Source organism: Anomalospiza imberbis, chromosome 6, assembly GCF_031753505.1.
Source record: "Anomalospiza imberbis isolate Cuckoo-Finch-1a 21T00152 chromosome 6, ASM3175350v1, whole genome shotgun sequence".
NCBI lineage: Eukaryota > Metazoa > Chordata > Aves > Passeriformes > Viduidae > Anomalospiza > Anomalospiza imberbis.
In genome coordinates, this window is record NC_089686.1 from 52144564 (window position 1) to 52159004 (window position 14441).

At 41.8% G+C, this 14441-nt stretch overlaps 1 protein-coding gene across 5 annotated transcripts in view; it reads left to right on the top strand.

Moving 5' to 3' along the window:
* The window catches only part of NAV2 (neuron navigator 2), a 405891-nt gene that overhangs the window by 228877 nt on the left and 162573 nt on the right, over positions 1–14441 (top strand). For all 5 annotated transcript variants that reach the window (XM_068194174.1, XM_068194170.1, XM_068194171.1 and 2 more), the window contains one exon: positions 9713–9830. In XM_068194174.1, coding sequence (XP_068050275.1) covers positions 9713–9830 — 118 coding nt within the window. The remainder of the gene's footprint in view (positions 1–9712; positions 9831–14441) is intronic.

Sequence of the window (14441 nt, forward strand, 5' to 3'; positions counted from 1 at the left end):
TAGGTGCTTACAAGAGAAGCTCTAAGGCTGTAGCACCCTGGAATTAGATCCTTCTCCCAGTGGTCAAGGTTTTGGGGGAAACACATGCTAACTTCCCCCCCTTCTCACACTCAGCCAGTCTGCATTAGCAGAGCTCTTGCTCACAGCACAGTCCTGAGCACATCAAAGCCTCAGCTCTCGGAGCTGTTTGGGTAAAGCAGCTACTTCATGTCACAGTACATCATGTTCTCCTCAAACTCCATCAAAGCCTTCTCGTCCCCACCTCCCCAAAACAAACACCCACCTCTGGCACGGTGAGGGGTCTTTGCTGGGGGGAGAGCTGATGTGGAGACTCTATGGCTCCCAGTCTGTTTGCTTTTCATGGAGCAGTTAAAAGAGCCCCATGGATCTGACTCTGGCAGGAGTGTGCCTTTTGAAAAATCAACAGTGAAAGTGTCAGACATTTATTCTTCAGCTTGGCAAGAGGGGAGGTGAAGAAGCCGTCGCTTCTCACCTTGGCAACGTTATTTTTTTTAATAGAAAGAATTCCAGCCAAGCGTCTTACAAGTGCCAATTCTCTGTATTTTTAAGGAATGCCAGCAGCAGTGGTCAGACCATGGAATTAGGGCTGACTTGCACACGGTGGGGTCTTGCCAGAGGGCAGGCAGCCCTTGCTGCACCAGGCTGTGTGTGTCCATTCCAGGTCTCATTCAGCCTGATGCTTTTTAGCTTGCATTTGTGATGGATAAAACCTTCAAATATGCTCTGAAGTTCTAAAAAGAGGTGTACCTGGTGTTTTTTGTCATGCAAAATCTTGGGTTTCCTTTCAGAACATAAATTTCCATAGATGTTAGGAGCATTTACAGGAAAGGGGTTGTCTCTATAGTAGATAGAAAGCCTCCTGATTGTGTAAAAAACCCCAAACAACCCAAAACAACAACAAAACAAAATAGTCAAACGAAACCCCAACAATTTCTTTATTCATTCTTTTAATGCCTGCAGTGTCCAACACAAAAGACCTGCCAAACTTTATTCTTGCTGTAAATAGCTTTGATATGATAAAATATACTGATCCTGTTTGTAATTGATGCCAAACGTTGGAACTCGGTGTTAGACACAGAGAGAAGGGAGAAGTGGGGGTCGTAAGGGAAGATCTGCAGCAGGGGTGGGATTAGTAAAGTTTGACTGTGTCAGAAATCTGAGCACTTTGCATGTGTGTCTTTAGCTAAAATTAACCACCCAAGTGTTATAAATGAAATATGTTCCAGCCAAATTAAAAAAAAATAAAAAGAATTTATTTTAGCAATAGAGATCTAACTTAGCCAGCCACACGGAAAAGGACAGTGCCGAGCCCGGGATCGGCGCTGGGTGCAAGACACAGAGATCAGCCTCAGCAGAGGTTTCACTCTATGCCTCCACACCACCATCCTGGTACAAGCGATTTTTATAGGGAAAATTTTGCCTGAGGCCAGGATTTCGGCATTCAGTCCTTTGTTTCATTCAAAGTCCCATAAGTTGATGAGATTTCCTTCTCGGTGACAAGGTAGAGAAATTCAAAGTCTGGTGTCCTGGAAACTCTTGATGAAATTTAGTATTCACAGAGTATTCACATGTATCAGCCCGGGGGATGTTCCTGATGTCCATCTCGGGTCGTTCACGGGATGATCAGCGCCTGGGTGTCTCCATATCGCCTCAGATAAGGCCCATCTCCTGGCGAGCCACATCTCCCTGCTTGTAAATCAGGTTTCAACACTTAGTTTTGCCTGAGAAGGTGGGGGGGCTTCTAATGCCAAGAGGTACATCCTAACAACTATTTAACATTATATATATATAATGCAAGAAAATGGCGCGAATTATACCTGTTACATATAACACAAGCTTCACATGCCAGCATGTATATAATCATTTAACTGTGGACCCTTCCAGAAGATATATTCACGTAAACTATGCCAATAAGTAGTTTGACCTTCCAGGTCCCTGTTCGTGGGAGAAGTAGATTTTCCTGTGACTATTATAAAACAGTAAGCAGCTCTTGGCTCCTGGATCATGGCAGTGGTGCTGTTGGAACAGTAACTAACTTCAGCCTTAGAAGTGTTGTTTTGGGTTTTTTTTTTTTTTTTTTCCCTTTCTTCTGCAGCTTCTTAAGATTTTCTGTGGTTTCTCTTTCGAGTACATATGTATCACCATTCCAGATAAGCCCTCTTCTGTTGCTGTTTGTGTATGGTAGTAGATCTAAATGGGTATATTTTGTGTATGAGAACTGTGATATTTGAAAATAACTTGCTGTGCACTTCAGGTGACTTTTTAGAAAAGACTGAAAAAAAAAAAATTAGTGCATTTGCTGCTTTTGTTCTCTGAGGTAGATGATAATTTGTTGGTGTAAGATCAGCTCAGTTGTTTCACTGCAACTTGGAGTGGGCTTTGCTGATCAGCTCAGCAAACTAAACTCTATTTCACTTTGGGATCTGCAAAGGCATCGCTGCAGGTGTGAATGCAATCTCATTTTATACAGGACTTCACGGGGTTTTTTTGCAAGGGAGAATCAGAGTTGGACACCTGCTTGGCATGGTGTGTGTGGCTCCAGCTTGACAGGGATTTGTGTTTGGCAAACGTGGATGGATAATGGGAGCATTGAGGGTGCAGTGTGCTGGATGCCAGCACAATTGCTGTCCTTGCTTCACCTTGGAGGCTTTTGCAGAGGAGAATGCTGCTCTGGTGAGAAATATCAAGCCCTCTGTGTAGGCAGCACCTGTCAGTGGCAGGGTTCAGAAACTTTACAGCTGGGGTGAAGAAAAGGAATTCTCTCTTTGCTCCTCTTTTGTATTAAATATAGTAAAATGTTCAGTGGGGAAAGAGTAGGAAAGGTGCCAGCTGGGCAATTGAAAGCACGGTGCTTGTTTAGTATCCACCAAAGATTTGCTCTAAACACACTCAGTGCCTAAAGTGTGGATAGTCCAAGGCTCTATTCCTGGAAAGGTTGCCAGCCTACTAAAATTGACACATATGCTTGGCTCTGTGTGCTGTGAGTCAGCCCATACTACTTTTGAATAGTAGTCATATGCATGAGAAAAACCCTCTTCAGTTGGGAATAAGGCTTTAAAGAGAGAGAAATAAGTGGTCCAAGTGGTGTTTAAATTACCCATTTATCTATTTAACTTCCAAAGGCTAATTAATGTACACAAGTGTCCAGTAACATGTAATATTCAGAAGAATATCCCCCACCGACTGGGTAATAATTCAAAGCAAACACTTGCACATCTGAGTAGAATGAATAATTTAATTGAGTTGCCTTAAGAAATTAAAAAAAAAAGAAGCAGAGTTACCTCTGTTTCCCCAGAAATTTGGGAACTGAGTGGGAATTGCAGATGGTTGTAGCTCAATTCTCAATAGTTGATGATAATTCCAAAGTTCCAGCACTTTAGGTAATTGAGAATACTGGCATCATGTTAGATACTAATTAGTAGGTGTATGTACGTATGTGTGTGACAGCTATGTTTAGAGGATTGCAAATCATAGAATCAGAGAGTGGTTCGGGTTGGAAAGGACCTTAAAGATTATTTCATTCCAGCCCCCTGCCATGGGCAAGGATACCTTCCACTAGACTAGGTCACTCAAAGCCCTGTCCAGCCTGGCCTCTTCTCCATAGGTGACATGAAGGAATCCACCTGCAATTCAGCCCATCACTGCCTCAGAACTGGAGTTTCTGGTGGTTTCCTCCCTTTATTAGCTGGGTTTGGTGCCAAAGTGCTAGGTGAGATTGAGTAAACAGAGCTCCAGCCCTCCATCCTGGCTTTCTGGATGTTTCCAGTATCTTGGAGCAGGGAGGAGAAGTGATTCAGTCCATGCCTCATGTGTCCTTTCCTTCTGGGCTGGGGGTCACTGGGGACTCAAGGGCACCCCTAAGGACAATGTCTGTTTGCCTTGAGTCCTGCTGTCTTTGTACCCTCAGCTGTATCCTAAAAGAAAAGGAGCAGACAGAACTCTTTGCTCAAAGCCCACTAAAACCTTAAAGTTATCACAGAGAAATGGGGTCACATGTTATCTAGCCTGTGTCCTGCTTTTTAAGCATTTGTTTTGTTTTGTTTTGCAAGAACTTATATTGGGGAAAAAACCATTACATGGTATTTTTGGATGGCAGTGCAAAGTTTAATTCAATCTGGAGGAGTCAGCATTACCCTTTTAGTGGGATTTGTGTCTTGTACAGATAGAGACTTATGCAGGGTTTAAGAAGCATTTAGGGGCAACTAAGGCCACAAATTGTAAGAAAACTTTGAAAAAAGGTCTGTGACAAATGCTGTTAAACTAGATTGTTGGTGGGTTTTTTGCCATTTGCTTCCTTGTATTCCTTTTGCCAGTAACTCAGCAAAATATTGTCAGGGCCATAATCTCTATGCACTTTCAAAATAGCCATTATCTTTCCTGTGCTTCCTTAGAGCCAGAGATGCTTCAGAGGGATTAGTTTTTCAGCTAAAACTTTGCCTTTAGCTGTTTAGCTCTGGGTTTTGCAGTGTGATATCTGTTAATGAGATCACTGTGTTGGACTGTAGCATGGATCAGCATGAGACTGCAATTAGTGTTGCCAGTCAAAAATTGGGATTTTCTGACTCCACATGTGCAAGCCCCATGACACTGAGCAGCAGTGAGTATCTCACGGGCCTTTCCAAAACCCCACGGTGTTGTAAGGACTGCAGGCATTCCCCTTCGTGTCACCTCAGCGTGTTGTGGCTATTTTTAGGTTTTGGGGTGGTTTTTGTTTTCCCTGTGAAGGTCAGCAGGCAGTGTGGTTTGGTTAGCAGCTGCTCAGGCACTGCATTGTGGTGGCTCTTGCGCAATGGGACCTCATCGGTGTGACTAACCCTGCTATTCAATCATGAAAAAAGCCTTGCTCTGCTCTAATTATGCTGCATGATGTCAAAAATATATTCTTCAGCTGTTACCAGATTCATGAAAGCCTGATTAATGATAATTATTGGGAGAAAACAATCAGAGTCTGATTAGTTCAGAACTGACACAGTAAGGGAAGGAGAGAAAGATTTGAAAATTTACTTGGACATTGATTAGAACTAGATTTGTGTGTATGTGTGGAAATGAGAAACAAGGAAGAGATACAGGTGTATTTTCTACTTGCATGGAAGAGAGACATTATTTTCAAGCAGTTTCTTGTGAATCCTTTGCTTTTCATGAGTGTAATTTCAGAATACTGACTCACAGGCAAAACCATTAGGTAGTTTCCATTTAAAGGAGACCCTGGAGTACTGATAATACCTGACAGTTAACCTAATTGCAGGCCCAGGGATATACTGGGTCTCTAAAGGATCTTCCTGGATTCATTGCTTCCATGACTTTATTCATGCTTTGTATCCTGGCTTTGCTGGTCTGTTCTGCTCCCCAGCTTTCTTCAGGTGCTTGGGTGTGGCTGTGTGGGCTCGAACAACCAAGCAGTTCAGCAAAAGGCACCTTTTATACTGATTCAGTGTTCAGATACAGGGCAGGTGGGCTCAGATGTGCTGCACTGTGGTGGATGTGCTCTCTCATCACAGCCGGAAATGCTGCAGGAGCCTTGGAGTGCCAGAGAATGTCAGGGGTCTCCTGGCTGGAAGGCAAGATTCCTCTCTCGTCTGAAATGTGTTTTAAAGAAGCAGGTGTGAGGCTAAGGAAAGGGCAGTAGGGAGAAACCCCACTAAATTTCAAAAGTCTTCAATCCGGTTGATGGAAGACAGTGTTCAGGCCTTTTTCTTTACAGACAGATTTCAAAATCTTTAGAATTTGGATTCGTTTTCCCCCAGACCTCCATGGTTTTTGCATTACATTTTAGTGTTTTAGCCATGACTCATAATGGACTGAATATTTCCAAAATTGATACTTAACTGTAATGCTCTTATTTCAAATCTCGTGGATCAAAGGGGTAGAGAAAAAGTGAGAAGAAAAAGGTCTTTCACATAAGTTTTTAATTTGTTCCCAGATAATTGGATTCCTAAGATCATACACTAGAGACGGAAAAAAAAGCTACCAAACACCTGAGTCCGCCTTTAACAAAAGCTGGGACTTAGACCCGAGTTAAACATTAACCTGCCTTGGACACAAAGACCTGCTTATGGTGGTAATGCCCAAATCACCATGTTCACTTGATTTTTGTAACCAAAGTAAGGAAGTGATTTTCATACTGTGTGAAATCACTGAAAAGTTTCAGAAGCCCATACTGGTGTGTATAATAAGGCAATATCTCTTGGGTTGTAGTTGGTTTAATATTTCATATCACAAGATTTTTATATTTTTAATTAGACAACTGTTAGGTAATTTTCACATGAATATTCAAACATGTGACTTCATAACTATTTGCCAAAAATACCTGAGGAACACTCATAATTCATGTGCAGACATAGGGAAATGGAAAGTTTCTCAGCAGTGTTTTCTTACTTCTTTTATTATTGTTTTTCCAATTATTTGCATGGTTTTGAACATTTGAAAACAGCGTGCTTTGAAACATATTTCATGTGTCTAGAAATAGCAGCCATTGTGCAATTACATATTTTTTACTTGTTTTCGTGGAAGAGGAAAAGAAACATTAGAAATCTATTTGTGTAATACATTACAAAGACTTGTAACAAACAGGTTTCAAAAACATCCTCGGAAGTTTCAATGATTAGCTTAATATATGCCATAAAAGTCAGTGGTGACCATAAGGAGCTACTACAAGAAGCCAGAGTAATACTGTATGCTTAGGAGTGCTTAAGAGCTTGTAAATATATAGCCCAGGCAGTTAAAAAATAATAATTTGCATGTTACACATATTGCAAAATAATGTTGTGTCATAGCATTTTTAAGAGAAACCCAGGTTTGTTCTATCTGTATTTTCCTGTAAAATGCTTTCCTAATCAACTGGTGGAATGAAATAATATTCCACACCCTTAAATACGCCAGAAACAAATAGTTCCTCCATACTGGTGTGCATTTCATAATAAGCATAAAAGCTCTGCTTGTAGGAGGCTGACTTCAGCACCCAAAGTGGGATTTACAAGTATAATTTGCTATCAGAGGGAATTTATATTTGTGTTATCATAGGCAGTGAATCAGGCAGCAGGTATTTGGGGTTTTTCAAGTTGTCTCCTTTACCAGGAGGAATTAAGGGAGTTCAGGAATTTCTTTGATGTTGTTTGTTTGAATATATGAATATAGAATATAATGAATATAAGATCTGGTGATCCTGGGTGCAACAGGAATTAGGGCAGCAGGAAGCAGGTACAGGATAGCAGTTTTGCAATGCTATCCAAGCATTCTCATGCTGTTGTTTGACTTAAAAATCAATCCTAACTAGCTCTCAAGGTCTTGCTGTGATTTTAGGCTCTGCTAGGAGGAGTCTGTTCCTGTTTTATAACTGTAGGGCTGATCCAAGGATTTGTCTGCATGATTATCTACATCATGGAAATGAACCAGAATGGAACTGATGCATTGAAGTATAATCTTAAATTTTCTGAAAGTTCTTCAGTGATAAATTAGGACATTAATTGCAGCCCTCCCATTAAAGGAAACATGGTTATTGTGTTTGATAAGTTCCTTGTCAGCTGAATTGAAGGGATGGTGTTGGGGAGGATGGACCCTTGCACCTTCAAAGTAAATGGTTTATAACTTGTTTATAACTTCTTCCTTGTCTTCACTCCTAGATAAGAAAGCTAAAACCACGTGGTAGTAAAGTAGGTTAAGTCAACCCCAGTTCCTTGAAGTCATTGAATCTTTTAAAATATTTTCCTGTTACGGAAAATGTTTTCTTGTAAAAGGAGCAAAGGAACACAATGTCTGGTTTGTGCAGCATGGGTTTTTTGCCCCTTTTCCTTTCTCATTCAGCTGGGGAAATCACTCCTGTGTACTGAGCCTTTATTTCATTGAGATGTTTTTCAGCTCTGGGGCTTTTTTTTTTCATGGAGGTGTTCCAGTGTGTTTTTCTGTTCAAGCCGTGACGCTGTTGGCGTAGGAAATGCACATCCTGCTGCTCTGAAGGGGAAGGTAAAGGATAAATGGTGGAAAATAGCGGCACATCTTTCAGATATTAAGTGACTTGTTCATAGCTGCTAGCCGTTGTATTTTACAGGTTTAAAAAGAATTCCAATGAAGACTTTATAACAAAAACAGCTCTAGTCAAAACCACTGTTCTTCATTTTATCACGTTAACATTGAATCAGCAAGTGCAGGAGGAGTGTGAAATTACAATCCTTCCATTACATCCAGGTTCCTCTGTCCAAATACTTGCCCCCCAGACTTGGTAGCTGTCTTTTGATTCCCGTGAGGGAGGACATCATCACCACACTGGAAATGCAAGGCTGGAGATGCCTCTGAAATGAGGAGCTGTGGGTCAGTAACCGAGAGAATCTGTGCTGCTCAGCTCTGGGGCCCGTGGGATAAGAAGGGTGTGGAGCTATGGAGTGCAAAGGAGGTCCATGGAGATGATCAGAGGACTGCAGCACCTCTCCTGAAGCTGGAGTTGTTCAGCTTGGAGAGCCACACCTCTCCTTGTGCTCTTTTCTTTCCACCTATCAGTAGCTGTGAAGGAAACCAGCATTTCCTGGGCAGTGCACAGGGGAGGACTTTCCCTGGGTTTTTGGGGACTCAGTACTGTTGTTCCCTCTGGGTCAGTGACTCACAGCCTGGTGTTGAGGCATTTGTCATCCCCACGGGGCTTTGTAGGGTCTGTGAGGGTTGGGATGGCTCATGCTCCAGAAAGCACATAGAATCTACATCTGCTTACTGATAGACTGGGTTGGGATGAATGTGTTTCCAATATTCTAGACACTCTTCAGAGTAGGGGTGAACATTAATATTTATATATTTAAAAGGTAAAATCCTGATATTTAATTGGTTTTACCCTATTTTTTGGGAACATAATAGGTAATTTTACAAAATCTTAATTCAGAATATTGTCCTATGCAAAGAATAGTATTATTTAATTCATACGCAGAAATTCATAATGAAGTAATTTAGCTTCTTTTTGATAACCTAGCATGAAACATTTTTATAGGTTTTTTGGAGATCTTTAATAAGTTGTGCTGGCATATAATGAGCAGTACTTAATGCAAATTAAAGAGAGATTTTGTCTGCTTGGTCTGCTTAGTTTTCAGGTAATACATTTTTAAATAAATCCCAACAGCTGGAAGTTTGCATAATAGATTAAAAGTGATTTAATGGGCCTGTTTAACCTGTGAGGTGGAATTTATTAAAATTGATGGATATTTAGAACCTTTAAAGATTTCTTTGGTAATACACTCAAGGAGTTTCCTCACAATGAAACTGCTGTATGGCTAATATCCACCAGAAGTGTTTTTGGGAAAAGAACCTTTAAAACTTTCTCAATAACAGCTATGAAGAAAAATGTCAAAGGGAAAATGCAGGGAAAAAAAAAAAAGCTTGGGTGGAAATTGAAAACTCTTGTGCACACTCACTGCTGCTGTAGAATGTTCCACTGACCTCCTGATGGTCCATTCAAGCTGTAAGATGTTCAGGAGCTTGCTGTCATCTGCCCTGGGCTTTGATGTCAGGTTGCTGAACAGAAAAATCCATACTACAGTGAGCTGAACACTTGATCTGCACAAGGCCTTGAATTTTAATGCTGTTGACTTGTTTCAAAGAGGGGAAAGAAAAAGGCAGTGATCTGAAACCAGCCTTTTGGATACTGGGAGAAACAAAGAATTCTCATTTTTCAGGTTGATTAACAGTTTGTTTTTGTTTATCTGTCTCCTAACAGATTTATACAGATTGGGCTAATCACTATCTAGCAAAATCTGGTCACAAGAGATTGATAAAGGATCTACAGCAAGATGTGACTGATGGAGTCCTGCTAGCTGAAATAATCGAAGTTGTAGGTGAGTGACTTTCTGTGTTTGTGCCAAGTATCCATCAGCTCAGTCAGACAATCCCTGTTTTTATCTTCTACACTAACACAGAGAGCATGGGGGGCTATCCATCAAACTGCATGGAATTATGTAGATCATTTTCCTTCAGAGGCTTTGGTAATTAATTTGAAAAAGCCTTGTCTTATAGTGGAAAAATATTGGAGGTTGCTGATAAGGTCTCCCAACACAGCAGTATTACTCCATTTGGCAGAATATTAAAAAAAATAACTCACGAGATTTTTTTTTTCTGCTAAGATGCTGTTAGCCCTCACTATTTCTAATACCTCTTGGGTACTGGTCTGAATGTAATTCACAGTGATATTGCCTCCTGCGTTGAAGCTCCTGCCTCCAGTTGGATTTGGGAGATCCATATATACAGCTGGGAAAGGAGAAAGGGTGTAATTTTTGTGTGGCAGAAAAAGAAATCTTTCATAATGAGTTTTCAGGTGAGGAAAATCACTTACCATTAGTGAAATGAACAGGGCTAATGCCTTTATTCATGTTCAGCTCTTTATTAAAAAGATCAGCTGGGCAGGGGTCCCAGACGGAGCTCGTCCCTGTTGTTGTAGCTTTCCCAGGTGGCCGAAAGAAAGGAGGCATGCAGAGTCTGTTGCTGAAGTCCAGAGCAGCAGCTGTCCCTTCTTCTTCTCTGTGGCACAACCGGTGGCCAAAGGGTGAGGAGGCGTGGAGTGCAGAGTCTGTTGCTGAAGTCCAGAACAACAGCTGTCCCTGTTCCTTCCCTGGTGGCAGCACAAGGGGGCTCTGCCTTTTTTGTCTCCACTTGCCACAGCCTATTCTAGTCTAGTCTTTTTTAGGTGATGATGATGGACAAAAGTCAATCAGGGATGTATTTCCCCTCTTCTTCAGCTAGGGCATTTGTCTATCCCCCTCTACTGTGTTTAGTTCTTTAATTAGGGGTGTCTTTATCCCCAGAAAATACTCCCATGATCCCAGGGAGTTTTCTTATTTGCATTTTAGTCCCAGAATGGCAGTGTGGTGGGGGGAGGCAGGTTATCTCTAGATAGTTTAGAGAAAACAAACAGAGCAATTAGCTAATTAACATTTCAATATCGGTACTCAGCTAGAGCCAGCAGCCATTCCAGTGTTGCCATGGGAACTAGGAAGGCCCTGCCCGCGTCTCTGGGGAACACCTGGAAACTTTTTTCATTACAATTAGGACAAATCTCAAGTGCAGGCTCAGTTATTTTATCCAAAGTCTTTAGTTCTCTTAAATTAGTGCATTAATGCTCGTGGATAATGAAAGTTCTGAACACTTTTCTCTGTGTAGAGCTGCATATTGTCCCTCCTCCCTTGGGCCTGGATCCTTCATTAGTTCCTTCAGAGGCTCATCCATCTGGTGCTGGGGATGCCACAAAACACATGCATGGGCCAGATGGAGATGGATGGAATGCGAAAGCCTGCTAGTGGGAATTAGGACAACCATTGTTAGGAGCAAACTGACAGATTTGAGATGCAAATGAAGAAGCCATCTATGAAGGAACAGGACATCAGTGCATGCATATTTATTATGTGTGTTTGAGATGCTGTAAGGGAGCTGGTTCTGGGTTTGAGGTAGGATCTGCAAGCCCTGTTCTGGGATGACACTGTGAAACATCTTCCAGTGATTCTACTGGGATATGTTAAAAAAGATTTTGTCTCTCTGCTGTAGAACAACACTATATCTCAGTGGCATTGAATGTTATGAACAAAGTTTCCAGGTGTTCCCCAGATAGGCGGGCAGGGCCTTCCTAGTTCCCATGGCAACACTGGAATGACTGCTGGCTACCGATATTGAAATGTTAATTAGTTAATTTGCGAGAGGTTCCGGGATCAAATCCCGGACGAGCCCCCAACTGAAATGAACAGGGCTTATGCCTTTATTAATGTTCAGCTCTTTTATTAAAAAGATCAGCTGGGCAAGGGTCCCGAGCGGAGCTTGCCTCTGTTGTTGTAGATCTTCCAGGTGGCCAAAAGGAAGGAGGCATGCAGGATCTGTCACTGAAGTCCAGAGCAGCAGCTGTCTCTTCTTCTACCCTGTGGCACAACTGGTGGCCAAAGGGTGAGGAGGAGTGGAGTGCAGAGTCTGTTGCTGAAGTCCAGAACAACAGCTGTCCCCGCTCCTTCACTGGTGGCAGCACCAGGGCTCTCTGTCTCTTCCATCTCCACTTGCCCCAGCCCACCCCAGTCTAGTCGCTTTTAGGTTATGGTGACAGACAAAAGTTGATCACGGGTTGTATTTCCCTCTTCCTTGGCTAGGGCATTTGTCTATTCCCCTCTACTGTGTTTACTTTTTTTATTTAGGGGTGTCTTTACCCCAAAAAAATACTCCCATGATCCCAGGGGGTTTTCTTATTTGCATTTTAGTCCCAGAATGTCAGTGTGGTGGGGGGGAAGGCAGGTTACCTCTGGGTAGTTTAGAGAAAACAAACAGAGCAATTAACTAATTATCATTTCAATAGCCAGTAGTCATTCCAGTGTTGCCATGGGAACTAGGAAGGCCCTGCTCACGTCTCTGGGGAACACCTGGAAACTTTGTTCATAACATTGAAGACCTGCTGTGCATTTATAGAGGTGTAAAAACAGGCCTTGCAATAATTGATGACTGTGTGTTGACAGTAGGTATTCACTATGAACAATGCTCCTTCCTATATCCCTTTCCTTTAATAGGAAAGGTTTTTGAAACCCAGGAGCAGTTAGGTGTTGATTCCTTTTGTGCTTGTTTTGCTACCCTGCCTTAACACAGTTGTAGGAAACTTCTGCATGAGAACACGTGTGCAAGAATACCACCATCAAAATGTGGACTTGGTTCCTTCTACCAAATATTTAAATGTAGCTCTTTGAGTACTGACTTGTGAAAACCCTTATGAAATTCAAATTATTCTGTCTAAAATACATAAGCAATTATTGCATTGATCACTTTTGCAGTTTTTTTTTTTTTTTCTGTCATTTTTATGGCTGCCTTTTGGCTAATTTTTAAGATAAGGTCTGCAGGGTTTCAAAAGTTGAAGTATAAAGGGGAAGGATTTATTTTTTGAAGAACCTTTTTCATGTGAAAGAAAGGTCATATTTGTTATAAATGAAGGCTCCAATTTATTAATTAAAGAAAATTTATTAAATGGTCCAAATATAAATTTAGAGAATAACAACAAAAAGCCACTATCAAAAAAGGTCAGTGCCGAGCCCGGGATTGGCGCTGGGTGAGACACAGGTTTGACCACTACAGCATAGGGTCTCCTATGTTCACACTGACTGTTCTCTCCAAGTGATTTTTACACAGTTTTTCTTGCCTGAGGCAAAGTCCTTTTCTTCTTTTCTTGGCTGCACCTATTCATATGAAGTTCTTTCACTGTGGCAAGTTGAACAGAACCCGTCTGGAGAGTGATGATCACCCATGATCGTGTTCCTGGAGTTCAGTATTCAGATGTATCTCCCCGATTATTCTGGTTATCTCACTCTCGGCTATTTACTGCTACTTATTGCGCCAAGGAGTGCATTTCTCAGTAACACACAGGTAGTATTCATCCTATGAGAAGTTAATACCAAATTAACTCTGATAGAACAGAGGCAAGTTTGTTAAGGTCCTGCCAGCTCTTCTCCACATTTGCTCATAGCACATAATTTCAGAGGGTTATATACAAACTCAGATGTCAAAGTGCAGTTTCATTCTTATTGCCTGGACTAGATTAACTGCATCTACCAGACTCAGGTCTTAACAGGTCTTGGTTTTATCAAGCCAACTATCCCATTCAGCAGAAAGCCATTTAATACCCTGAGACCAGGAGTTTAGGACATGGTAAAAAGGGGGAAAAAAAGCCAAAACCAAAACAAACCAAAAACCACCAAAAAATAAAAATTAAAATATATATATATATATATACAACAAGCTATTTTGCTAGCATCTCCTTACTGTAACTCTACACTGAGTTCTAGAAGGAATCAAAAATATTTTAACTGGTACTGTACTTATGCCTGTTTTTGTTCAAGCCTACTAGCCTCACAGCGAACCGATCTGTGGATTTTTGGCTGATAGTGAGCTCTCTTACCTTTTCCTTTCCGGACTTCCAAAATCCTGGACCGAAGAGGTTTACCAGTTCTCTAACACCTGAGAATGTACCCTCCCTCCCTGGTCTGCCCATGATCAAACTCCTGAACTCCCTGAGTTGCAGGGTTTACATGTGAAATGGGTTTACACGGTTCTGTACTCTTCCCCCACGACCGACCACTTTCCTCGCGGGATAGTAGAACTGCGATCTTGGGTCCACACTCGCCCCGTGATAGCGTCACATCTCACACACACGCTCGATCACCCCTCACTCAACCACACAATACTTACGGTCCTTTTTCCCGCGTGGATTCTTCGTGCACGTAGATTTTTATGAGTGAAAAAATTAACCGCGGCCTCAGAAATTCTGCCTCAAGTTCCCGAGAGCTCTGAGTCCATTTTTTTCCTCTTTTTTGATAGTGACTCTGGCTCTGAGTTCGAAATCTGATTGGTTCCATGGGGCTCCCCAATCCTGTCTGGCCACCGAAATCGGTGGGGCACCGCCTGGACAAAATAAAGGGTTTCCCTGGACCCCCAAA